The 27138-nt window shown below is 40.7% G+C and overlaps 2 protein-coding genes across 2 annotated transcripts in view; one reads left to right on the forward strand and one right to left on the reverse strand.

Moving 5' to 3' along the window:
* The window catches only part of srgap2 (SLIT-ROBO Rho GTPase activating protein 2), a 55220-nt gene extending 40693 nt beyond the window's left edge, over nt 1-14527 (reverse strand). Inside the window, exon 1 of the mRNA XM_010787891.1 lies at nt 13983-14527. Within this exon, the coding sequence (XP_010786193.1) occupies nt 13983-14049 (67 nt within the window). The 5' untranslated portion in view covers nt 14050-14527. The remainder of the gene's footprint in view (nt 1-13982) is intronic.
* Nucleotides 14528-15376: 849 nt separating this feature from the next.
* On the forward strand, nt 15377-18741 carry LOC104959974 (protein FAM72A). Its single transcript, XM_010787887.1, has 4 exons — nt 15377-15925; nt 16160-16237; nt 16871-16995; nt 17091-18741. The coding sequence occupies exons 1-4, from the start codon at nt 15774-15776 to the stop codon at nt 17183-17185; spliced, it is 450 nt and encodes a 149-aa protein (XP_010786189.1). The 5' UTR covers nt 15377-15773; the 3' UTR covers nt 17186-18741.
* The last annotated feature ends 8397 nt before the right edge of the window (nt 18742-27138 follow it).

The following is a 27138-nucleotide window of genomic DNA, read 5'->3' on the forward strand; positions in this document are numbered from 1 at the left end:
CAGCCGGAACAAATCTGCCACTTCCTTCAGACTTCCTTACAGAGCCCCTCCTCCATAGCCGTGGGAACATGTTTCAAATGGGGGGTGCTGTGGGGATGACACCAGAGCCGGTTTTGACCAATTTGCTGCCCTAGGCAAGATTTTAGCTGGCAATGAAAAAACCTCTACAAAAGACCAATACACTACAAAAAGAGAAACGTATTGATATGGTGGACAGCTTATATAAAAAGGCTTCAAATGTATTTAGTATTGCATAAACATGTTTTAATTGGGGGGTGGATTTCACATCCTCTAAGGGGGTCCTGGGGTGCCCCCCGGGAAGATTTTTTTTAACATTTTAAAGTAAAATACTTCAATCTGGTGCACTTTGAGCGTCCAATTACTAGAGACTGATCTAGGGGATACAACTCTAAACACCCATGTGAAAAAGATCGGTTTGTATGTGAACATAACCAATAACCTACCATAGCCAATAACAAATAAATGTAGGCTAACTTGTTTTATTTTTGTGGTTCATTCATATCTTATTTTATCAGTTAACATTTATTATTTATTTATGCATATTTTTTAATCTCTCCAGTTTTAAACAATTGTGTTGGTTTACTGTCCTATAGTATACATTGGAATGATTTCAAACCTGTTTTTATTTATCCTAATAATTATAAAGGTGTCCCTTTGAAATATTTGCTTACATAAATTGTGATCAAAACGTTTGAGACCCACTGAGATAACTTAGACTAAAGTGAACTATCTAAACACTCAGAGTCCTTTACCTCACTGAGCCTCTCAGTCTGACAGGACAGAACTCTCCCTCCACATTATTGTAGAAACAGCTTCTTATATCAGTTAGCGCAGCAGAAGCTAACAACAATCCCCGCCGGTACCGGTGCACCCCCTCTCTCTATCTATCTATCTCTCTCTCTCACTTTGGCTGTGAGCTGCGGGCGCCTGATAAGTCAACATTCCCCACTTTCATCACTTACAGCGCCCATCGTACAGGGCCAAATGGAAAATGTAACTGGGGTGAAAAGGGTGTTATCTTTACTTCATTATGAATGTTGTTACATCAAGGCTGAAAATTCGTTTTTTTTGGTATTATATTTGCATTTAATCTTGTGGAAGTGCAGATCCCCTGTCCTCCACCAGGGGGTGCTGCAGCACCCTCAGCACCCCTACTTCCCACGGCCCTGACGAAATATGTTCGTCAACGACCTTTTTTTCCATGACGAAAACGAGACGATGACGAGACGGCACCGACGGCAGTAAACAATAACTGTAACGAAATCATCATGCAATATCGTTGACGAAAAGTGACGAGACGAAAATGTAGTTTACTAAATAAAAACTATGCCAAAATCTCTCTTTACTTTCGTTGACGAAAAATGAGGAGACGAAATATTACCAAAGGTAACGTTACATCTCTGATAGTCAGTTTTTCTCCCAGCATTTCCATTTCCGGTGCTGCGGCTGGGCAGCAGCTGTGTGTCTGTCAGGTGTCTGTGCTGCGCGCGGCGGTACATTTGAATTACACCGGGCAGCGGCACACTGTGAATTGTCAGGAAGACTTGGGTCTAACGAACCTTATTTAACAGAAAATAAAATGGCAACAACAGGGCTTGGGAGCAGTGGTCGCGTTAACCGAATACCCCCCCCTCGTCAACGCGAATGAGTGATAAATTGTGCACTCGACGGGTAATTATGGATTATGACGGAAATGTTACGATCCTGTCCGTCAAAATGACTGACAACGAACAAGTCTAAAGCCACCACTGCTTGGGAGAAAGAAACGATGTGATAAAGCGAATGCATTGTTTTATCAGAAGGGAAGCAATGTGGCCAAAACACAGGTAAAAACACCACAACCTGACCTGATACTCTCTGCAAAGCTGCATTCTTAATCAACCTGTGTTTTTCATCAAATAAGATATAATCTTATTGTGAAATAAATTTGACTAAAATGACAAATTATTGGTTTTGGCTAGACTAGTTTGACTTAAATGTTCTATATAATCTGATGACTAAAAAAGACTCAACAGTTTTCATTGACAAAAAGTAGACTAAAATAATTCGTTTTCTTTGACGCTTGAATGCTCAGACTTTTAGTCGATTAAATCTTGACTAAAATATTTACTGTTTTAGTCGACTAAAATAAGACTAAAATGCTCAGACTTTTAGTCGACTAAAAATGGACTAAATAAAAACAGGATGAAGGTGACTAAATATGACTAAAACTAAAAAGGAAATTTAACACAGGACTAAAACTAAATAAAAAAATGGCTGACGAAATTAACACTATACATGTTTTGATAAAAAATATCCAAAGAATCCAATATATCTTTTTGCAGCCTTGGAAATGCACATTGTACAGTTATTAAGTTAATTCCAACAGTAGGCTAAATATCCAGTTATAAACAGAGATGCAGTATGCTGTAGCACTGTGCATGTGTGAAAATATTGAGTGTTGTTTGTGGTCTACTTATTTATTAGTTATTCCAGAAATGTCTCAGCACACATTACTGCAATGTGTTTCCAGTGAAGAGGGAATGCCGCTGGGGTTCTATTTCGTCCCTACTGACCGCCAGAGGCGGTGCTTTCAGCACTGGATATGTCCATCGCACGCATGCGCAGTTCGAGTACCAATAACAACAAATTCACCTGTGACCCACGTGACTACGGCTACATAGGCCGGCGTCATTAGTGGATCGGTTCCTTCTCATCTTCTCGCTTCGCGAGAGTACCGCAGCTACATTCTTGTAGCCTACAGCGTTCAGGTTTGAACGTTTGATATGAGGAATTTCTCTGCAAGCAGCTGGCCGCGTGCAGCTTCGCGACTGACAGTCGGAGCTACGAGTTGTTAACGCGTCCTCCAGGAGCTGTGGCCGGCTGTGCGCTGTGCAGAGCCTCGACGGACAGGTTTGTGTCAACTTGTTACTGGTGATGGCTGTGTCCCCGCACCCTCTCCCTCTGGTGGTAACATGGGTGTAGGTCATTCACATCCCTCTCTGTGTTTGGCGAGTAGGAGCATTGCTCTACTCTTTCCGTTCAGCAGGTAGCCGGTGAAGGCTGTTTTCTCGCAGCCGCTCCCGGGTACGCTGCACCTGGCATTCGTTATGAACTCAACCAGTGAAGGCAGTGTTCTCGCCCCCGCTCCTGGTAGATGTGTTGCTTGATTCTAGCAGCAGCCGCCCGGCTAAGCTACCCCGTTACGCTTCTTTATTTAATCCAGCTAGGTGAAGGCAGTGCTCTCGCTCCCGCTCCCTCTGCCGGTAACATGGGTGTAGTTACATCCCTCTTTGGGTTCGGCGAGTAGGAACATTGCTCTACTCTTTCCGTTCAGCAGGTAGCCGATGAAGGCTGTGTTCTCGCACCCGCTCCCGGGTACGCTGCATCTGCCTACCTACAGACTGGCTCATTCATGTAGCGCCTGTATGGTTTCTCTTGAGCCCGAGGACGGCCATGACCGCTGCTCCCCTCTGCCTTGGCCTCGAGCATTTGAGGGAGGGTCTCACGCAAAGTGCCTGCATGAGCTGTAGACTCATGCCTCGGGCGCTCAGAGTGGCTAGAGTCGCAGAGGTGGAACCTCTCCTCGTCACAACTTCCTCCAGCTCAGTCTGTCCGTTCCCGGCGACTTGATGGAGGGATGGCTGTGGGCCGCTCACCCCCGAGGAGGCTTCCCACTCCTCTGCTCAGAGCTCTCTGCAGGGCACGGAGGACGCCTCCATGGCGGCCATTATTCGTGCAGTTACGGCTGTAACTACGGTCCCGGATGACCGCCAGAGTTCCCGGTCACTCAGAATTCTTGTGTGCTCGCCAGAAAATTCTGGGAACCGATCCACTAATGACGCCGGCCTATGTAGCCGTAGTCACGTGGGTCACAGGTGACTTTGTTGTTATTGGTACTCGAACTGCGCATGCATGCGATGGACATATCCAGTACTGAAAGCACCGTCTCTGGCGGTCATCCGGGACTCATAGAACCGTAGTTACAGCCGTAACTATCGTTTTCATTAGATGCTTGGTAAGTCTTGCTCAATTAAAATACTTTGACTATGACCATTTTTAGCACTGAATGTTTTTTTTTCTGGTAATCTTTTAACACCATCCAACTCTGGTTTTGGTTAGTTAATCATTTACATCACTGCAGCTTGTTAGCCTTTAAAATGTTGACACATTGCAATCTGTTTTCTGCTCTGGATTCAAATATTGAATCTCTAGATGTTTTATGAGAGCATCTCCTTCCAACCTACCTACTTAAAACACCACCACTGGCTCTGCATCAACCTGAGGACTTCACTGGTATTCCCTAAGAGCCATCATGTCACATAATTGACACCCAAGTTCAGTTGAAGAGTGGATCAAATGTATCATGCAGAACAAAAATCTTTTTTTTGGACATGACAGGTTGAGAGACTTCCGACAGTACACAATATTCCACAGCCTCGGGACATGCTTAAACATGCATGAGTGAAGAGCACATATTAGCATGTTTCTCACACACTGTTGCCCCCTGGCCACGCTCAGCGAGAGGCAGAACAAGAGAAAGAGTCTGCTAACAGGCGCCTGAAAACCAGAGAGATAAATATCAGGCTTGAGGTATGTGCTGCTGCCTCTAAATAGCTCAAGCACTATGTCTGCTGCAGGTAAACCACATTTTCTGGGTGGATTCATCCAGACCAGGCATGGCACCAGCATTGCACACACACACACACACACACACACACACACACACACACACACACACACACACACACACACACACACACACACACACACACGATTAAGGCAAAAATCATAATCTCGATTATTTGGGTCAATAATTGATATCACGATTATTAAATACGATTATCCATGTACTTTGAAAACATCCAAAAAAATTGAACAGTATGTTTTTAACAGTTGATTACCCTGAACTTTAAGTATAATTCAACTGAAAAACCAATACAAAAAATAATTTAAAAGAAATAAATTAAAAAACATAATCGTTTTATTTCGATGTTTTCATAATCATTGCAAGCCAAAATCGTAATTTCGATTAATTGAGCAGCCCTAACACACACACACACACGCAATTACACTCATACAACCACACCCTGCAGCATGTTCTGATATGAGCGTGGAGATGATGCACGTCGGATCAGGCGTTTAATCATATTTGACCACATTCTTATGAAATTGCTGTCAATGGTTCACTTCTAGTTTGCATTGCTCACAGTATCTCAAATCTGCAAATGTGGTTCCTTGCACATAACTATTATACATATTTAAATAGTACCCCATAAAGATATCTTTCAGTTTCAGTTCTGTCCACAAACTCCCAAACTGTTCTCATTTCTCCTTCTTGCTCCGTTTGGCAAAAGTCAAACTATATCAGAACATCCGTTTACAAACTCTCACAACTCTCATTTAGCCAGTGGTATGCTCACTACTTCGCAAACACATGCTTTTCAGCAAAAAAAATCCCTCGTCCATCAATGAGACCGTTTGTGAGGGAATGTTTTAAATATCAAGGTTCAAGCAAACACGCATTTGCTTTAATATAGTTTCGCTTTTGTTAAACGCAGCCCCCAATTTCTTTAAATCATAAATTAATACATAACAATTGAAAGTAACACTGGTTGAGTAATTCATATACAAATTTGAACTTGTGAACAGTACCGGACACATGTTGAACTTAGCCGGGTGGATTGTTATTGTGGGAGATGTTCTAAAAACCTGTTCAGATCGACCACAGGCGCAGGTTTACCTCATGCCGCTGTGTGACCTGCATGAGTCTACACAGATGCAGCACTGTTTCCTTGTTTGTACACAGCAGGGGCCGCCAATCACGAGTTGTCCCACATGGATGAGGTAAAAAAAGGAAGAGGAAGTCTGATCTCATCTACTTCCTGCATGCTGCAACATAATTAGCCAACAGTACCCTCAATGTAACCTCAAGCTAGGGTCAACATTAGCAGAGTGCACAGCCACCACGCTGTTTAACTGATGTGTGTGGAGTTGTGTGTGGATGTAGTGCATCTGGTATGAGTGTGAAGGAGAGAGCGAGGGGCTGACACTCCCTGTTTTCAAGATCAGAGAGCAGATGATGCTCCTATCAGGCATGTGTGTGTTGACAGTGGGAAAGAAGACTTCAGTATTCCCACATTGAGAGCAGGTTTAAAGGAAAGGTAGGACTCAGCACTTTAAACAAGCCTCTCTTTAAGCCTGTGAATGTGCGGAAACAAACATTGGGTGAGAAAACGGGAGAGAACACAGCTTTGACACCGGGAACTAAAAAATAACTGGTGCATCCACATAGCAACCAGGGGGGGAAGAACACCGTGTCCTCACCCGCATTCAGGCAGAAGAAAGGAGTAAAGAGAGAGAGAGAGAGAGTGTGTGTGTGTGTGTGTGTGTGTGTGTGGCAGATTCAGCCGAGAAGAAGTGATGAATGGCTTCATTAAAACGGCATTAGCAGAGGTGTGAACCCGAATGCCGAGTGCCAACGTGCAGTGATTGCCCAGTTCAAACAGACACGCACAAACAAACACACACACGTAAACATGTCACAAAATACTGAAATCCTCTCTTTGATAGTGAATCCCACCCTCTCTCGGCACTTCATAGTTAGTGTTTGATGTTGATGCAAGTCTGAGATGCAACCTAAGGCTTTCATAAATATCAAGCTTAACGCATCAATGGCAAGCAGAATTATTTTAGAGAAACAACAAAAACAATTTAGAATTTCCTTTAATCAAACTGCACTACCCTTCATCTCACAGAGATCCCCGAGCCTGAGGGAGATGAGGAAACAGCACAGACACCATGAGAAGAAACAAAGTGATGAAAAGGATGAAATAAAGGAGGCGGAGAGAGCAAGTACAGGACAGGAATGCAAAAGCAAGAAAACAAAAAAAAACCTGAAAGACCATGGTTCAAAATCCAAGTGTTTGTGTGTGTGCGTGTAACCTGATTAGCCAGACCCTACAGGGGAGATAAATCTACATTATTCTTTCTCATTTTCCCTCTGCTCCTCACAAACCCAGAAAAATGGGGGCAATTCAGTAACCCTAGCAACCAACTCTGCCTACGTGCTGAGAGAAGCTGTTGATGGAGGGGGGAAGGAGAAAGAGAGACGGGTGTGAGGAGTAAAAAAAAAAGGCTAGTACAAGTGCATACTGTACTCACACACATATTGAACAGTCTAGGAGCAGTTCCCTCTTCTATTACACCTCAGAAATTCTCTTTTATTCAGGCCTTCTCTTGCATATTTCCCTCCTCCTCCTCCTCCTTTCCTCCCTTTCCCCTCCTTGGTCAGGCTCCTGGCTTTTTCTTCTGTGGCCACGTATGAGGGCTGTTCAAACCAAACACAACCTGTTTCCTCTGGCGTCCCCCGGGAGCATTATCCAACCTTTCTACTGTTGTGCTTTCTCTCCTTCTCTCTGCCTCCTATTTATTTGCAGCTGGATGTCTGCTCTCCTATCGATTGTTTTACAGAGGATATGAGTGGGCTTTGTCTCTGCCCTGCTCTGCTTTAAATATAGATCCCTCTGTTCTTTAACACGTTCTCACCAACACACACACATCCTCTGGTTGTGAGTCAGTGTCCGGTATGAGACACAATATGCGTGTGTGTGTGTGTGTCACATATGCTGGAATCATAAAGTGATGATTATTGCTTTAAGCTGCCATGGGAGGCGTGTCGAAGGTGTGTGTGACTGTGTCTCATTTCATCACAACTGACAAACATCATGAGAGGAAAGGAGGGAGACAGAAAAAGAGAGGGGGGAGAAATTAGGAGTGAGAAAAACAGAGAGTTTGAGCTGAAGACCGGCAGCTCTTTCCACAATGGTGTGATTGTTCATTGGATGTAGGCTGACAGAAAGAAAAAGATTGAAAAAGAGGGAGAGAGGCACTTTTGGGATTGACAGACAGAGTGTGTGAGTTAGGGGGAAGGCCAGAGCACGGATCTGCTTTTTACATTTTTACACGCTCTCACCGGTTGCTCTGCTGTTGCCGTGTGTGTGTCACATAAAGAATACATTTGAATGAGGCACTCTAACAGGGGTCAAGGCCCCTACATCAACTATGGCTTCAGGTCACACACACATTCACACACAGGCTTGGGGAATGTGGACATACTTTACTGCTGAAATAATTATGAAATAAATTGGCAAAATGTTGGATGAACAATTTGTTAAATTAGGAATATTATTTTTTTATGGCATATTTCCGACAATTTTATTTTCACATTTTGAAGGCATTAAAATACTCAATTGAACAATCATAAGATATATCAGTTCGATCTGTTTCTTGTTTAACGTAATGCCTCTGAAATAAATTGTTAGAAAATGTAAAATATCACGTAATAAAAAAAATCAACAGTACATATTATAATAAGAGACGTCGTTATCTGTATTGCCCATCCCTAAGCTGAAACAGAGAAACAATCACACATTCATGGCTCGACTACATTAGGTCACAGAAACCAACTTTGTGGAATGCTACAGTTAACTTTATGCAAAAAGTGTGTGTGTGTGCGTGATTGTGTGTGCTCGCATGCGTGGGTGTGTGTGTGTTTTCTACATCATGCAGCAAGCAACACCTGAAAAGAGGGAGGGGATATTTTAAACCAACCCCAACATGCCTCGGTTCTGAAGGCCGGAAGGAAAGGTGGTGTTAGGATTAGCTAATCAGGACAGACTAAGCATCTGTTGCCCAATCAGAGCATCTGGAACATCTGGCACCAATGAACTGCAGCTGAACTCTGACCTTACCCAATTCACCGGGTGTCTATTTTTTTCATTTGTTCTGCATCCGTCTCAATTAAATTCTTTATCTCTCGTCACTGATACTGACAAGTTGTTTGACACGCTGGGTGTTATTGTACACCTGTACGGGTTCATCTGCTTATTATGGTGATATCACACATTCCTCTCTTATCTCAGCTATCACCTGCAGCAGGGATGGGTTTGACATCTTAATCCAATAACACACTTGCTGAGTTGTACGCATCTCTGTGTATGTGTACACTAAGGGAGACCGACTCAACACTCAGTGTTGGTAAATGTAATGCTTTGTTTTCTTGCAGGTGCCGCAGCGGGCTTGTAGGACATGTTCACATCGAATACTAAAAAATGAGGAAGGAGATAGGTAGAAGGGAACAGAAAATCAATGAGTGTTTTCAGCCACGTCGTGTCTGGTGCACGCAGCACAAGGTGTTCCTACCTTCCACACACACACACACACACACACACACACACACACACACACACACACACACACACACACACACACACACACCACACACACACTAAATTGATGGTGGGACACCCAGTGTGGAGTACATTTTTCTATTGACTTATATTGAATAAAGGATTTTCACTACAAATCCGAACACAGCAGCATTGTGTGTGTGTGTGTGTGTGTGTGTGTGTGTGTGTGTGAAAGGCAGTGGATTTTACAGCCACAAAGCCATGGGCCCTAACAGGACGCTCCACACACACTCCCAGCACAAGCTGTTTGTGTTGGAGCTTTAATCCTGAACCTCACACAAACATCCTTCCTGCATGATGTATTTAAAGCTTATTTACATTTTTTATTCAACTCAAATTTCTTTACAAATACACAGATCCAAGACCCCTCCCCTTCTCCTTTTCATTTCCCCCCACACACAGTCCTGTGATTGACTTGTGGTTGGTAAGTGCACCACTGGACTCACTCAATGCAGCCCTAATTGACAATGGGTTGTTAAGAAGAACACACACAGAGCTCTAAAACAACCACTAATTGATTAGCCTATTAGCTTAAAGATGTCTACTCACATCCTTCCACCCTCACGTGACGTTTGCTGATGTGAACAACTGCAGCAGAGTGGCCAGTGCTACAGTAACAACTGCTTGTCATTCATCTATTCCTTTGCTGCCTCTTACTGTTTCATAGTTAATAAATTGTACACTGTAATGTATGTCAGGTGACCCCACTGCAGTATCCCTGTTCCTCATAAATCAACCACCATGTACAAACAAACAGAAATATTCACACAATCCTGCCTGCTGACAAACATCTTTCTGCGTCACAACCGTTCCTATTGTGTGCTAGAGAAAGCAGCAATTTATTCTAAATCATATGTTTCTCTGGCTGGCTTGTAAACAGGCAGCTTAGTAACCTACACGTAGGCAGACACACTATTTCAGTTAATGGACACATGCGCTCGTCCCTCTTTAAGTAAAATAGGTCATCTCTGCAGAGTTTGAATAATAGAAAGTGTCGAAAATGATATAAGCCTACATCTGTTTGGACATACAGCCTGTTTGTGTGCAAGTAATGAGAACAAAAACCAATACACGTTATTTACCACATCATCAGATTAGTTGGCCGCCACACATACCTCTCTGTCTGTATCTCTCCAAAAAACATAATAAAAACGTTTTATCAGTGGCAGCAAGTGGAAGTTATTTGCAAAGGCAGCCACTTTTTAACATTCCCAGATGCGTGAAGCTGTGACAGATGCTGAAGCACCGAGCCAAAATGTACTTGAAAAATGAAACATCTGTCAAATGTTTTTAAAGACTCGGCTGCACTCCCTAATTTCCCTCTAAAATGTTTCCCATTGCCTGATTTAAAGCCTTCCATTTAAATATCATGGCGCGCTTGTTGACGGGTAAACAAGGGATAGTGATAGCTGGAACATGTGCGCTGACTGGACCCTGTGATAGAGACAGACCTCAAAGTCTTTCACAAAGCAAAGTAGCTTTCTGGTTTCAATTCTGAATAAGTACTCTGTGAACGACGAGCGGTAGGTGATAAGCTCTTTCTTTAACTCCATTTCAGCGCTGTGTTTAACGGTTCTCATCTGTGTTAGAACATTCCTAACCCCCTTTAAATGTGTCTTACCCACTTTCTCTATATCCCTTTTTTTTTTTTTCAATGCTGGATCCTTTTTCTCTCTCTTTCTGCATCACAGTCACTCTGTCTCTCTCACACACACACACCCTTTCTCTCACACACACCCTTATCCTGAGAAGTAGGAACATTCCTTGCACCAGCCAGAATCGCATATTAGAGAATCAGCACTCTGCCTGTGTGAGAAAAACAGGCTGGGAAAAAGATGGTGGTGTTCAAGTATTTATGTGCCTGTGCGTGCAGGTGTGTTCTCCAGAACACATGTCAACAGGTGAGATGACAGTGTCAATGACATCTGCCTGCTTAAAGTGTTTGCTTGGCAACAAAGAGATTCATTAGAGGCCGAATTATATCAGGAATGTCGCAGGAATGTTTGAGTGTGTGTAGAATGAATGGCATGTCGCTTATGTAGGTACGTACCGAAAAATGCATGCAGTTAGATGGTATGTATGTAAGCGCCGCACCAATCAATGTTCAATCAAACTGGAGCTGCATCCTCCAAACTAAATGCTCAATTATGGTATGCCAGGGAAAGGTCATGAAAGGAATCAGGAAGATTCATCAAGATTGAGTGGATATATACATCCTGCATCTCTCTCTTGCTGCAGAGGAGTAAAATGTAAGCCAAGGGAGGATTTACATGAATTTCCCCCATGATGCTGCAGTGTGAAAAAGCCTATTAATGTCGCCTGATCAGAGCCATAAAGTTTGATTTCCAATAAGCTGCACTGAAATTGTTGTTGAATAATCACACGGTTAATAAAGTTCAGGAAAGCTGTATTATCAAAGGAAGAATACGCATAAAGTAAAACATCAAATAGCCTGATAGCTCCTCCTTTACTTCGTCTAGAGACTTCGTTTTTACACCTTTGACAACTGACCTTTCGCAGATCTGGGAAACAAGACAGACATGTGTTTGCAAATATTGGAAGACAGACATGTGACGTGTGGGGGCTTTACTGCTTGATATACCCTTCATTAGAGCATATCTAACAGCAGTTTGCAGGGTAATGACGGGCTGTCTGTGGCTGGGAATGTCACAGCAGACACACACAGCACCTGGAGACGCCTCTACAGATGGAAAAGCACACAACAACAATAATGAGGATGCACAGGTTTATCCTTTCATCTGTTTATTCCAGATAGGGAGAGACGAGTATGTGGACAAACACATGGTGGACAGAGGTAGCTCAACGCAGCTGTTCAGCAGGGAGCAGTGAAGTAACTGACAGTGGGAATCGATGCAGAGGGTCGATGGACAAACATTAAGTCCACAAGCTGACAAACACAGCAGACAGCCCTCACAATGCAGCACGGACAGAAGGCCTTTACACGGGCTGCCAAGCATAAACAGATCTCTACCGGGACAACAGCGCTAATGCCACTGCGCTGACAGCTAAAGGTGTCTGCAGTAAGGCAGGTAAAACAACAGGTAGTGGCTAACAAGAGGTGGTAAACACAGAGCCAAGTTACCCTGGATTAGTATGTTATTTAGTTTAACTGACATGTTTACTTTTAAGACCAAATTAAACACTTTGAGTAGCCTATACCCCCTTTTGATTAGAGGAGTTATTGCCTTCATGTCTGACTGAAAGCTTCCTTATCAAAAATATGTTTGCTTACATTTGGGTGTGTGGATGTGCTTTATAGACAAGTGACAAAATGAAAAGATAAACTTGGATGGAGTGGTGAAATATAACAAATCAAGATGTCACAATAGGATTTTTGGATTTGATAGGTATGGCATTGACACAGATTATATGATGCATCCTTTGACCCATAATTACTTTTGGAATAATTGCATTTACCCCTCAATTTACAGAAGTGTGTTGACGTTTTAGTGGCTACAGACTTTACTAACATGCTTAACGTTTGTTTTTCTTTAAATGTGTCACTCATCTGTTTATAAGCACCAGGAATTCCAGTTTCCCAACATAGCAATTTGAGATAACACACTCCACTACCGCTTTAGCCTGCAAAGTTGAAGGTGGCAGCAGCTCTACAGAAGCAAAGGAGGGCTGTGAGGTAGGATGTTGAAAAGCGGTTGTGATTAGGAAGACCATTGTAGCTGGTGATCTTGCACTGCAGCAACAGTGGAAACATGCTGTCCATGAGGAGAGTGATATCCTGTCTTCCACATCCCTCTCCTTCCTGCCACCTCTGTGCTTTCCCCCTCCACTAACCTGAACGTATAGATCCGATAAACCATCCCAGTATTTGACTGACACTACCTAGCTAAATACATTGTGCCTGCCTGACGACACACACACACACACACACACACACACACACACACACACACACACACACACACACACACACACACACACACACACACACACACACACACACAAACCAGTAAACAGTTAACATCTGAACGCCCCTTTCTAACCAGCACAATCTGCTCTCCCACCCCTGCTGCTCTCGTGTCCTTGGTCGTGGGCAGGGGCGACACCAATGAACTGTGATCAATGGACAAGCCTCGGCACAAATGGATTATGTAATCGCAATCTGTGTTTAAAAACCATGCACACACACACACACACACACAGAGAGATTTGCAGCATGAACGCTCGGCGGTGCACACCAGCAGCAGAGACAAGCAGGAGACAGAGGGGAGAGAAAACGCCCTGCCTTGTTCCATGTCGAAACCCCAGCCCTTTGGGTACTGTGCACAACACACACATACCACCTTCACATACGCTTTTCTTTAGAGACCACATAGAGACCACATCTGGACAACAACACTGATTTCTGAGCGGGATTTTTTTTCGTGTCTTTGTTGGCCATCTGTGTGAGGCGAGCGATCACACGCTTGAAGACACGCTGATCATGATGTTCTAGTTATGTTCGGAATTGTTGATGTATTATTGATCTTCCACGTCCACATATTGACATTAGTATCCTTAAATGGTTGGTGAAATACAAAGCAAGCGTACCCCTGATTTACGCCTGATATGAGAGGTTGAGGGTACAGAAAAATCATGCAATCAGCCAAGTCAAGGAAAACACATCATTCAGAAGGAAAACACATATTTAGCAGCATATTTCTTAAGCGTGGGATACAAATGATCACGTGGGAAGCTTTAAAAAAGTGTTACCTTTAACTTGAGTGTCATATTCGGCCACTATCTCCTTTTCCTTTCGGAATTTCGCCGGAGACGTCATGGCTGAGTTTGGAGATCAAACCGCTTGCCCCCTCGTAGCGAAGTCAATTTAGTCTCAATCAGTCCAAAAAAAGAAAAAAGCCTTTAACGGGGGGAATGCCACTCTCGGGTAGGCTTCGAAGAGAAAAAGGAAGCACAGATGAGAGATTGCAGCTCCTCAGTGGACCCGCGGATCTGTATTGTCTCCCTGCTGCCTCTGTTCACTCCGGCGCATTGTGAGTTTGGCGCTGCTGCTGCTCTGTGTTCCCATCCGCCGCCGCGCCTCGCCGCCTCCTCAAAAAAACGGTTGTGGTGCAAACAACTTCAAGTGAAAGGAGATTCATCCCCTTCTTAAGAAACAAACAGTGGTAGTATGTCAGTCAGCGCTTCAAAAAGTTAGTTTTATATATTTGCCATTATGTGTCTCGTGGCTGTCCGTCCGCCTGTCTAAACTAAACTGCTCTCCTCTCCCCCCTCCTGAAGTGAGAGAGAGGAAGAACCGAGGGGATATGGAGGGGCTGGCTGCTCAGTGCGCAGGACAGGCAGGGATGCACACATGGATATTATTCATTCGGCTACATAAAATAAATGTGTTGCAGGCAGTCCCCTAAGAGCATGTCACAAGTCCCATTGGGATGTGTTTTGTTTGACAATGTGATTCGATGTATAAATAGCACTAATTGCAAGTTGGGGGTATTGTGGGCTATTCCTGGGTGTGTAAAGTGAGCAAAAACAGTCTAATAGCCACTTTATATATGGTTTCAGTAACATTATGGTCGCTGAGGAGAACGTGTGTCTTGCATGTGTCATTCTGCAGAATTTAAATCCGTATTACGTAAACAAAACGGCAAATAAAATAGTAATGTATAGCTAATGTTAGCCTTAAAGAAGAAATTCCCTAACCTTTGCGGATATCTATGTCAACTGATAATATCATTTGACATAACGGGAATGCATTAACCTTGTCTCGTGTTTCGACAGCGACCATTTCTCATATAAAACAGTGTTAGTCTATTTTAAAGGCAACCCTCTTCCTGAAAGTAAGTATCAACTTTTTGAAAATCTACGCCACAGCCCCGTCCCAGTTTATAGCATAGTTTATAGGACACCAGTACTTCCCACACCATGATTGGCGTAACTAATTTGAATGACATGCAAGCATACTAATCGGCTTTCAGCATTTTTGAAGGTGGGCGTTTCACCTCTATTTTATAACCAATGATATTCAGACTTCCTAATGAGGGTGGCCAATGACATCGATTACTATGAAGTTCAGCCAATCAGAGTCAGATGCAGGGTCTTTTAAAGATAGTTTCCGGAAGTGCCCTTAAATACCAGGAAGTTGTAAACAAAGCTGACAGCTATTTGGTTAGCGCCTTCTACATCTAAATGGATGCTGAACCAGTCGTTTAAAACAGCCTGGTTATTCGCCGATATCGTGCATTTAACAATAATACAGCAAACCCTTTTGTTTTAAAGATATAAAGTTTCTCGTGTATATGTATTTTCTCGCGTTGCTAAACAACCTGACTTTAGCTGCCTTCCGTTTTCTCGTTAGGAAAAGGCTAACGTTTGCACAAGGACGTCAGTGCTAGGTTAAAGCCTGCGAAGTTAACGCCAAATTGAGTATTAATAACCCGACGAATAGTGAGTAACAGCACTCCCCGGTTCTTGTTTCTTCTGCTGCATTTGCTTTCTGGGGGAAGACAGAAAGAGCGAGAATTCGTCCATTTTGGCAGGACAACAATGTCTACATCCAACGCTAATTTCAAAAACAAGTGTGTGTCCCAGGTGAACTGCATATTCTGTGAAAGTCTGCTCTGCACAAGAGGCATGAAAGCTGTGCTTCTTGCAGACACTGAGGTTGAGCTTTTTTCGACTGATATTCCTCCCAATAGGTAAGTGCTAGTCTAGCTAGCATAGCTGCTGGCCTTTGTTTATGTCTGTTGTGTTGTTACTTGAAACGACCTGTAACAAACTGATGTCTAACTGATCATTTGGTGTTAATGGGTACAAAGCATTGACACCCAAACTGTGATTTACTGTGTTTGTTGCATGAACATGTTAATTTAATGTGTGTTTTAACCTTTTATGGCTATGTTTGTTTCTCATTACACGCACCCTCCCCCCAGAACTGTTGATTTTGTGGCCAGCTGCTACTCTACTGAAAGCTGCAAATGCAAACTGAGAGACATTGCATGTCTCAAGTGGTATGTAAAGCTTTTCAATAGCCTACAGTGTTTGCTTTAAGAAGACCATCTGTTGATGTGAAATGTTGATAAGAAGCACAGCAAACAAGGTCTTCCCATGTAGCAGTTTTTTATATGATACACGTGTACTGTAGAACTGTAACTACTCAACAGTCTTAAATTCAGAGTTATTAAATTACAAGGATGTAAAACTGAAAATGCAGAAATGTTTTCATAGTTGATGACTTAAACCAGAGAATATGTAGTGTTTCTACTTGACTCTAAATTAAATAGTTGCCCATCATTTTCTGTAGATGACATAACAACTGTTTTCTTATTGAGCAGATGTATTTCTAATATAAGTTTTAAATAAGGGAAATGTAATCGCTTCATTGTATGCAACAATAAGAGTTAACATTTTGGCTTTATACACCTGTAGTTAAAGTGACATTTGGCTTTCTAAAGTACAGTTTAGTGCTACAGTGAGGTGTTTTTCGCTCTTTTGTATTCTAAAGCCTTTGTTGTGTTTATACACAGGGCAAAAACAAAATTCTCTTAGATAATAGACACCCGCTAGTGGAGTAAGCATTTTTCAGAAATGCCCACAGTAAATTGCTGACACTTGTTCTTCTTTATTCTCCCTCCCTCTGCCAGTGGTAATGTTGTGGGATATCATGTTGTTGCTCCCTGTAAGCCCTGCCTGCTCTCCTGTAACAACGGCCATTTCTGGATGTTCAACAGTGATGCTGTATCTACTCTCAACAGACTGGATGCGACAGGTTAATATAAGCTCTACTTGAAAACAAACTGGAATTCTTCTTCCCTGTTTAGTGTGTTTTTAATTAGCCTTCTTCACCTTCCAATGTGTCTGCAGGTCTAAATCTGCTCCTGTGGGGAGATCTTCCTGAACTGGATGACAGTGAGAACGAAGAATCAGAAAGCCCATCAGAGGAGGAGTGTATTAGGTAGAGAGGGAAATGGACAATGTGAGAGACATGGTACGCCAACATTTGAGGTGGAGCTAAGAGTGTACAAACCATACTTGAGATAAGAGACATTTCATGTTTCAAAGGGTTATTTAAAACTTCATGAAATCGGGCAGAGAAGGGCTGTTGCACTGCTCTGAATTCATGAAATGCTCAAACCAAGGTGCACATCGAGCCACGCCCCAATCAGTGATGTCACAGCAGGTGTTTTACCTGATGGAAAACACCTGCTGTGACATCACTGATAGGGATGTGGACAGAAACACAACTTGCTCCAAAGTTAGAAACAATAGAGAAAAGTACAGCCGAAGCTTTTGGCCCAGTGTAATTTAGTGTTGAATTTGACTTTACCATTCCTTTCCCCATCACTTTACACTGTTAAAAGCACACCAGCACACAATGTCACACATGCTCTCCTTTCCTTTTTTCTGCACATCTGCATGGGCTGCTATAAAACATGTGGCTGAAGTAGAATGAAAATGACAGACAACTAGACTTCTTAATCTAGTGCATTCTACTTTTCATCACAGTCTCCCCTGAGCTCATGGTTTTGATCAAACGCATTAGAAGTTGGGGTTGTTCTCTGATAGGGCAGTGGAACCTTTTAGCAAATGCTGTGCTTTTTGCTTTCAGTCCAATTTTCTGATGAGAAGAACACTTTCCTTCCGCCTACTTTCAGTTTAATGGCAGTTATAATCTGTACATTGAATATGCTGTGATACGCAACAACTCCCATAAGAGTTATGTCTTAAGGCTTGTATTCTCTCCGTGTGGCTGGGTGCTGTCTGAAAGCTGGGGTGCTTTTGGAATCCTGGGTATTGGAGAAATAGCACAATGATTGAATGATATATGCAGTATATATATTTGATTTAGGTTACCTCACGATCTGACGTTCTATCAGTGACATTTTGATATGCTAACACAGTGTTTGTAACCCAATCGACAGCAGCAGTATGAGTCTGACTGTAGCAGTATCTGATACTAACATATGCATAGGGTGTGCTTCCACATAAACCTGGAGCAGCTGCATTTTTAAGCTGAGTTTTATTTGGTAAGAGCTCAAATAAAAAATATATAAAAACTCCTAGATAAATGATATAGGAAAGCTGGAATGGGAGCTGACGAAGATGCAGGATGTGGATCATAAGCAAAATGAATACATGAGTTCTGAATGGATGTTGGTGTCCGTACTCTGTTTTTTTAACATTACTATTCAGTTTCATGTAGCAGAATAGTTGTAGCACCAGAGAAAATCCCCAAAGAATCATGGAACATATCATATTGAACCGACAGACTGCATCCCCTTTATAAAAAGAAAAATGGAATGTTATTTTTGGCCAGCTTATGGAATTGCATTTCAACATTTTAAGTAATCTGTCGTGAGGTTAACCCTAAATATTGTATTGGCCTTACTGATGCTGTGATGCTGTCACTGAACCTTTGTTACTCTGTGGAGATTGATGCTGTAAGCGAGTCAGTCGTCTTAACTCGGTCTTTTGTGAAAGACGCAAGCTTCAACATCCCATAGTCAGAAGGGACTTTACTCAAATCAGTCCTTTTTTGGCAGTGCCATCCTTCTGCTCTTGTTATTGTTTCACTGCTGTGCCCTGCTGATACTATGATGCTGTCTTAAAGTAACAGTCCTTCTGTTAGTGAATAGGATTTGCCTGCATTGCGGGCAAACATATAATTATACTTCTTACCTGAAGGAAAAAGATATAGGTATTTTTTAACTATAATTGGCCTCTGTGTTTATCTATGCGATAGCCTTTAGCTGTGGAAAAATACAAAGAAATATTGTCCAGATTTTCACTTTAAAGTCATAATTTACCGTCTGATACACTTGCACACCAAATACTATTTATGTGGTAAACTGATAGGAAACCGTTAATCAGCTCCTTATTTATTAAATCCACAAACCAAAAATCTATAACCACATACTTCCTTTTTCGTTTACAAGCTTTGTTTACAAATGCATTGGTTTGTAATGTGCTACAGTACTTATGTTTTGGTTCAGGTATTTCAGATTTCATTTTTGATGTAGTGCTTTGTTTTGTACGTTTTTAAAGGTTGGGTGTGTACAGTTTTACCTCAAGAAGGTATCACTTGCGAGCTTCCTCTGGCTAGGACAATTGTCATGATAATCATATAAACATTATTTAAATTGCTGTTTCTGACGTGAAAAACTTTTATTAACATGCCCTGCTGAAAAATGTATATTTTGGGATTGCACTGAAACTGCATTGGTAGTTTAAAAATGATTTGTTGTTTTGTATGCTTGTTAAATTAATAAACTTTTTTTTTCAAAAAATCAGAAATTCTCTGTAGTTTTGTTGTCGCTTTGCTGTGCTCAACAGAAACATGATATACTCCCATACACTTGCATACATTAACTAATGTTTTAGTTTTTACTTTACACTGCTATACGGATCCTATAGATTTGTTTTATTGTCCCCAGGGGGAAATTCATTTTCACATCACTGTACATGAACAAATATACATACAATATATAAACAACAACAATAACACAGACAACAACAGATAACGACACACATGGCAGTTAAACTCAGCGAGGTCTGTCTTTTTCCAAAGTGAGCCTTTTTACATTTCGATGTTCTGTACCTACGCCGTTATCCAGTTATATGACTTGGAGAATGAACATGATGTAAAGTGCTTGGTTTTTCTGGCTGTAGTGAACGTAATGTTTTACATTTCAACTGTATGTAAAAAATGTTGTACATTTTAGAAAATAACATATTTATCTTCTTGAATATATTCTGATTTGGAATTTACAACACTCTGGCGATATTTGAAAAATACGAATCACACAAGTTGGAAACAATCCTACGGAGCCACTAATATTATTTGAGCCACTAATATTATTAGTTTAGTCTGTCTGTGCCGAAATACCTGATTTAGACTTTCTGAATACACATGCAAAGGATTATTCCAATTTTGATTTAGAATTTGAATATCAACGTTATGAATGAAGCTTTGAACCTTTAAACAATTTGGTACAGCCCTGCTTACATTGACACATGACCCTCTGTTCTTGTGTACTTGTTTACAGTTTTCCCACCAAGAAGGCATATCGACTTTAGATGTATCCTTCTATACAGGTTACAATTTGAGGAGATAATCAGCCAGGAAAGACTAAACAGAGGTTCTGCGTAGAAAAAGTAACTTGGATACGTGTCAGAAATCAAGAAAACTATAGGTCTACTTATCAGTAATTTGAGATTTTAAAAGAATTATGAACCACATGTGCACCAAGAAAGCAAGCCCTTTAAAAAAATTCGTTTTTGCATACCTCCTTCGCAAGAGTTCTTTGCTGCTGTTACGACATGCAGGGTAATTTAGGTAGTGAATGCAAAAAGCATGAAACAATGTGTTTCTATCTTAAAGTCACTTTGCTTCAACATGTGTTACTCCTATAAGAATATTTTGTTATACTGAATGCAGAATGTTGTTGAATGTGTGCATAACACTCAGACAAAAATCAATGAAGTATTTAATGTAATATGCTTCCTCTCTGCCCCAGTGAGAGCTTCGTTTGTCATGTAGAGACGTGTCTTACTGAACAACATGCTAATACAAGTCCAACAGATTACATCCTGTCACACCAACACCCAAGTACAGGAAACAACAACAAAAGGCCGCCCGATATTCTAGATGGTTATTGTCTACAAAATATGACAGGATGAATAATCTGCTCTTTTCAAAGTACACTACACATGCACACAACTTGGATCAGCTCGGACAGTGTGGAAAGGTTAGTATAGTCTGGAAGACAAATTGTTCTGAAGGTAAACACGCCACAAATAATAGTTCAGAACAACTGTGTTTTGGACTTGATGGAATTGCCAATGTATTGACATCCAAAGAGTTTACAACTGTTTTGTATTTGAATTTGTATGTAGAGTTTCAAACCCCCCATTCTGTATGAATTATATTTTAGTATAATTGATTATTTAATTATTCCCCCTGTTATGCTTCTAATACGTATTTAAATGAAACAGCCAAAAAGGGGAACTTCCTCCTTTGCTTGCAACCCGGGACAATGAGACCCTTTGGAGGGATGTTGATATTACTGGTTTATCACAGGGATGTAATCCACTTTACATTTTATTTGTAATTGTTCTGTTTTCAAGCCTAATCTCCTGATTGCTTTCTCTGAACAACGGCTTAATGTTATTTGTGTAACAGATGAGTTTTGAGCTTAGCAGGAAACCAGGCAGACAGGTATGAAGCTAATGTGGCAGCTGTTTGAGTGAGCTGTGTGAGAAGTGGACAGGTGTTTTACAACAGCAGCTACAAGCTTGGCAGGTGTGCAACTGTTTTACATTAACAACTGCCAGGTGAGTATAGAAGCAGAGTGAAGATAGGAGGTCCTCTACTTGGCAACAGCTACAACGAAGCAGGGCTCTATTTATCATTATTGTTTTTAAATGACTTTATGCTCACCGAATCATGATCTTACTAAGCATACATGGAAATGGGCCTTTTTCCTGGCAGCTTTCTGACATGTGGGGAAGCACAAATTACATTAATGACGACCCTGTCCCATTAAAATGCAGCGTGAAATTCAATGAATGTCATTCATTACACCTTTTCCTGTTATGGCACGACCCTTGTAAAAAATGCCCTGACCACATTAAAGGTAAGTGCCTCAAGAATACGTAATAAAGAGCATATTGCTTAGTGAAAAAACACTCAAGTAGTTTAATTAAAAAAATGTATTTCAAATCATTCCAAATTATAAATTATTATTTTTCTGATCTGACCAAATACTTACCCATTCACTTCTGAGATGTGTGTTACAACTGATTCACAATGTGAAAAAGAAAGGTCATATCTGTCTTTTTTGGTATATGAGGACATGTCAGAGTAAAAATAACATGACATTTTGTTATATGGAAATGTTTGAATCAAGGCAAGGGAATTTTCTTAAAGTCTCTGCACATCAGCCGCTGGCACTTTTAATACTGAAAGATTGGAAACCCCCCAAATCAAATCTGAAGTTTTATGCTTTCATGCTTTATGCCCTTTTGCGTTTGTGGAAAAATCATAAACAGCACTCTGCCGCACTCTGTTGGGTATGTGGTGATATTACATTATTTATACACACTTCGGCAACTTACATTTTTTATAAATTGAAAACCTCACAGTTATGACACAACATTGCACACATAAAGCCCTACCACCAAATTGTTTTAGATGATAAACGTTTACAATATATACATTTAACTAACCCTTTCGTAGCAAAAGTTACATGTCACACATTTGTTCTGACTATTTGTCACAAAATGTATCCCCTCTATATTCAGAGAGGATTTCCTACCATCAAGTGTTTGATTTTAAAGATATTTTAGATCATGCCTAATAGCCTGGTTGAAGACAGAGAATGTCTTCTCTCTTAAGTCAAGTTATGACGAGTCACTGACATTTGTTTTTGCTTTTTATTTGACATTAGGCAGAATAAAGTCAAGAGACAGGTGTTATCTGCCGTCATTGCTCCAGGAGCTGCAGCCTGGCCAACAAGCTGCCTTTCTTCTTTTTTGACTTTTTATCCGATGGCTTCTGTACGGTGGACTTGCCTTCTTCTCTGATCCCTGTCCTCTTTTTTCAGCATCTGCTTAAGTGAGGCATTCTCCTCCTCTGCTCTTTTCAGTGCAGCCATCATCTCTCCTTTCAGCTTCTGCTGCCCCAGCTGTGGATGCTTAGATGTTCTCCTTCTCAAAGTCCAGGACCTCCAGAGCTTTGAGATCAGTCACCTCCTCCATCAGATGGTGTTTGGCCCTCAGCTCCTGGGGTTTCACTTCATGCCCTTCCTGGTGTTTCTGTGTCCCCGCACAGTCGCTGGTGTTTACTCTTACACCACTCTGCTTTTTGTTTTGCTGGTTCTCAATGCTATTTTTTCCCCGTCTGACAACTCTCTGGTTTGCTGCTGCTTGCATCGTAGCTGTTTAGCAGCTGAGTGACTGAGAATAATGCATGTGTGTCAGGGTAGAGCGAAGCAGACAGGACCCAAATGCAGATTTCACAGAATATTCCTTTATTTCAAGGTTAACTAGAAACAACAGAACTCTTCCCCGTGAACACAGTCAAGACTAACAAGGATCTAACAGTAACAGACAGAAAAACCAGAACTGAAATACACACAGGACTAATCAAAGAAACAAGAGACAGGTGAGGAGGGAGGAGAAAACACAGGGGCACCAGGTGAACACAATCAGGAAATCAGGTAGGAGGGAACACACAGACAGGAAACCAAAGACAGATCTAGACAAGACAAAACACAACACAGACAGATTGTGACAATGTGTTTGTCAGTAAAACATTTATTTCGCTTCACGAGATAAAAGGCTGATAGATGCTTTACTTATCAATAAATATTTTCATCTCAATTGATGATGGTTGGTTTGGTGGTTGGTTTAACATATAATAAAATCATTATTTGGACTGAAAACAAGAATTAACTAGTTAAGCAGTGCTGCACTAAATGTAGATTTAATAAGAGTGTTACAAGTGTGCTTGGACAAAAAATAATAATTGAAAAATGATTGTCTGAGACACAAATCGTCCGATTTTAGTTGCACAATTTATCTCCCACATGATCTCAGTAGAACTGTTGTATTGTCTGTATTGAGACATGAGAGGTCTCTCTTCACATTACATTACATACACACTTTACTGCTACCTTTATTTTGATTTTATTTGACATTTTTCTCATGTATTTGTATGAATCCTCCTCTCAGATATTAAGCAAGGGAGACACCTTTAAATACAGCTAGTTTTAAACGCCTCACATTCAGCTTTTGTATGTTCTTATCACTATGGTACGGTCAGGGCCACCTACACAGTCAGTGGTGATCTGTCAAGAAATAAAGATGTTCTGATATATTTATGATCAAATAAGAGGAATTTAATCATGTCAACCTTTCATTTTCCTGTGATTCATGCCACAGTGATTTAGGTGAACACTGGTTGTCTTGGTTACATGTGACCACACATCTTGGTCTTCTGCTCAAAATGATGAAGTAATTATAATCACCTTATGAGATCATTTATAATTTAATTTTTAAATGATTTACAGATTAACTAGAGTTAACCTCAGGTGTCCTTCAGGTACAAATAAATACCTGAAAAAGGAAAATGAGATTCCAGCCAAGAACTATTGCTAAAGCAGTGGTGATGAGTCAATAGTCAAAAAGTAAGTACAGCTTAGATAAATGTATCTTATATAAACATCACAGTAGCATTAGAGTTATAACACATTTATTTTTGTATTTAGTAAATTGTGTAATTCTTTTTATTTTGTATCTTTAATATTTTTTTCAGTTTTTTATGCATACTTCTTGTTAAACATTAAGCTGTCTTTGGCTCTTTTCCCGCTGGAACAAATGTTAATGTCCCCTCTGTGGGACGAATGAAGGTATTCTGATTCTGATCCTGGTTATGCACAACATGTCTACAGCCTTTAGATAGTAATACACATCCACAAAGACATCCAAGAAAGAAATACGACAGTGATTTCCACAAACATTCATTCACAGATGCAACCTTAAATATGTTTACAAAATGCAGCTGGGTTTGAAAATAATACAATTGTGCTATTTTATAGTGTTGTACACATAGTTTTGCTCTTTTAACAGAGATCGTCCAAATTAGGTTTTGCCTAATGCAAACTGTTACACTCATATTAAGAAAAAGTCTCCAATCGTTAAACCATCTATGGTGATATTGCCTGAATATTAACTCACAGATTAAACAAAAGTAATATATGTGTTTTCAAGTTCATAACCATTAAAAGAGTGTTGCCTGTTTTGCTGTGATGTTGACAGAATTACATATTCAAACAAACCAATGATACAAATGTTTCTGGTGTTCTTGTGGCCTATTAATGATTTAAGTTTTGCTCATCAAGCAACATTCAGAATTCTCCTGGGCTCCAAACATAATAATAGTCAACATGTTACCAGTATTGCATGATGAAAACAACTTGAAAAATGCTTTGTTTTATTTAAATTACAGTCCAGGGACGTTGCACAGCCAACATTTATTTGCGTTCCTGACACTAGATGGTGCAGTTGTACCATTAATTGAGACAACCATCAGACGATCTTGGTTGAATAACAGCTATATAACTCCTCATTGTAAAAGAAACACACAGCATACAGTAAAGATGAACTAAAATACATGTAAGAAATTCATGTTTATATTTGTTGTCACTTATAGAGTGTTATTATTTCTGGAATGATAGAAAGCCTTAAAGTAAAACCCCTCTTTTATTTTGACCAATGCCTAAAATAAAAACACAAAAATGGATGTAGTGTAGTCTGTGCATTTTTCCATCCAATAAGCTGATGTTACAGAGGCCGGTAATTTTACAAAGATTGAACTATTTTCCTTTTCGCATAAATAATTTAAAGTAGAGGCCATTATTATACTTGCTAGGACAAATGAAGAAGATTTCCATCAAATTAGCGGTCACCTTGATCATCAGAGGGAACAGAATATCTTATACATCTTATAAGAGGTTCATAAAAGCTCTGCAGTCTGTCATGGTCATCTCCTGATAATAGACCTAAAAGGCTAGGCTAATGTCCAGCTTTGCCTGATTATGCATATTAATGACACCTCAAGAATTCATCAAAAAAACCTTTCTTCAGTGGGTGAGGAGGGCAAACGGTAATAAATGGTTGAATTTATTCACTTTGGGAATAATTTCTTTAATCAGGAGAGGAAACTTTCCTGAGACTGGTCCACAGGGCTGTTCATGAATTCTTAAATAATTCTACAAAATCAATCAAATATGATCACTAAACCACAAAAAAACATATCCTTTAGGAACTAATCAGCCCATAAACTTGAGAACATTAGCTTTATAATTAAGAAAAACAATTGCTTTTCCATGCATATAGTCTGGGGAAACAGAACTGCAGGTGCCATACTCAACAGCAGGTTTTTAACAACCGGGCTGCCTACTGGCCCAGCATTATACTCTGAGGCAAGCTGCACTGGGCTTTTGTTGAAGTGCTCGAGATAACACAAAGAAAACTTCAAACAGGCTTCTTATTGTGTTCTATTCTTCTGGGCAAGCTGATTACAGTTAAGGATAAAAGTTGTTCCCATACAGTAAACTAATGCGGGGAATCAGAGAGCACTAATTAAGTCATGGGGGATCCGAGGCGGTCGGCATGGATGTGTTCCCCAACGCCCCGACCATGGGGGTTTAGTGGGAACTTTACAGCCCAACAGCATTCAGCATCAAACGTGTTTATTGTCAGCCGAATGTCCGGTTGAGGCATGAACTGCTGGATCTGCAAAGCCACATGGGAAAAAAGAGTAAAAGCTGCAGCTTCTTAGCCTGAGTGCTGATAGGCTTGAGTATTCTCCCTTTTTCCTCCCTCCATCTCACTGCCCCTAGCACAGCTTAGAAAGTTGCACCAAATACCATCTTTCTGAAGACATCAAAGCCACTGACTGTGTATCACAGCAGAAATGGTCTCATTTTTTATCACAGAATTTGTGTAAAATATAAAAACCTAATGACATGTAAAAACATGTTGACATAATGAAAGCGACCACGAAATTCCAAACTCTGCTGGGTCTTAACCTTTTGATTTAACCTTAATATGTCTGGAGACCATGAACAAAACATTTGATTTTAGTTTAATTTGGTCTTATTTTCCTCAATGAGAATTAGAAAGGAAGAACCTTTGGACTTTAATATCAACTTTAAAATCAGAAGAATTGATGAACTATGAACTCCTACTGAAGTGTTTTATGTCAGGGGCACCGTGTCAAATGTTCAAACGCAAACCTTTGTCGATTTAATAGAACTTACATTACTAACTATGCTAAGGTGGACATGTTTCATATATCACTATCAAAGATCTGAATAAAAGCATCATCAAGATGGTCTGATCTGTG

This window comes from Notothenia coriiceps, unplaced genomic scaffold (assembly GCF_000735185.1).
Source record: "Notothenia coriiceps isolate Sejong01 unplaced genomic scaffold, NC01 NC01_scaffold00031461, whole genome shotgun sequence".
Lineage (NCBI taxonomy): Eukaryota > Metazoa > Chordata > Actinopteri > Perciformes > Nototheniidae > Notothenia > Notothenia coriiceps.

Coding starts and splice junctions, on each gene's coding strand:
- LOC104959974 (XM_010787887.1), top strand. CDS start 15,774: ATGTCTACATCCAACGCTAATTTCAAAAACAAGTGTGTGTCCCAGGTG. Junction 16,238..16,870: donor GACATTGCATGTCTCAAGTG/GTATGTAAAGCT, acceptor TCCCTCTGCCAG/TGGTAATGTTGTGGGATATC. Junction 16,996..17,090: donor CAACAGACTGGATGCGACAG/GTTAATATAAGC, acceptor ATGTGTCTGCAG/GTCTAAATCTGCTCCTGTGG.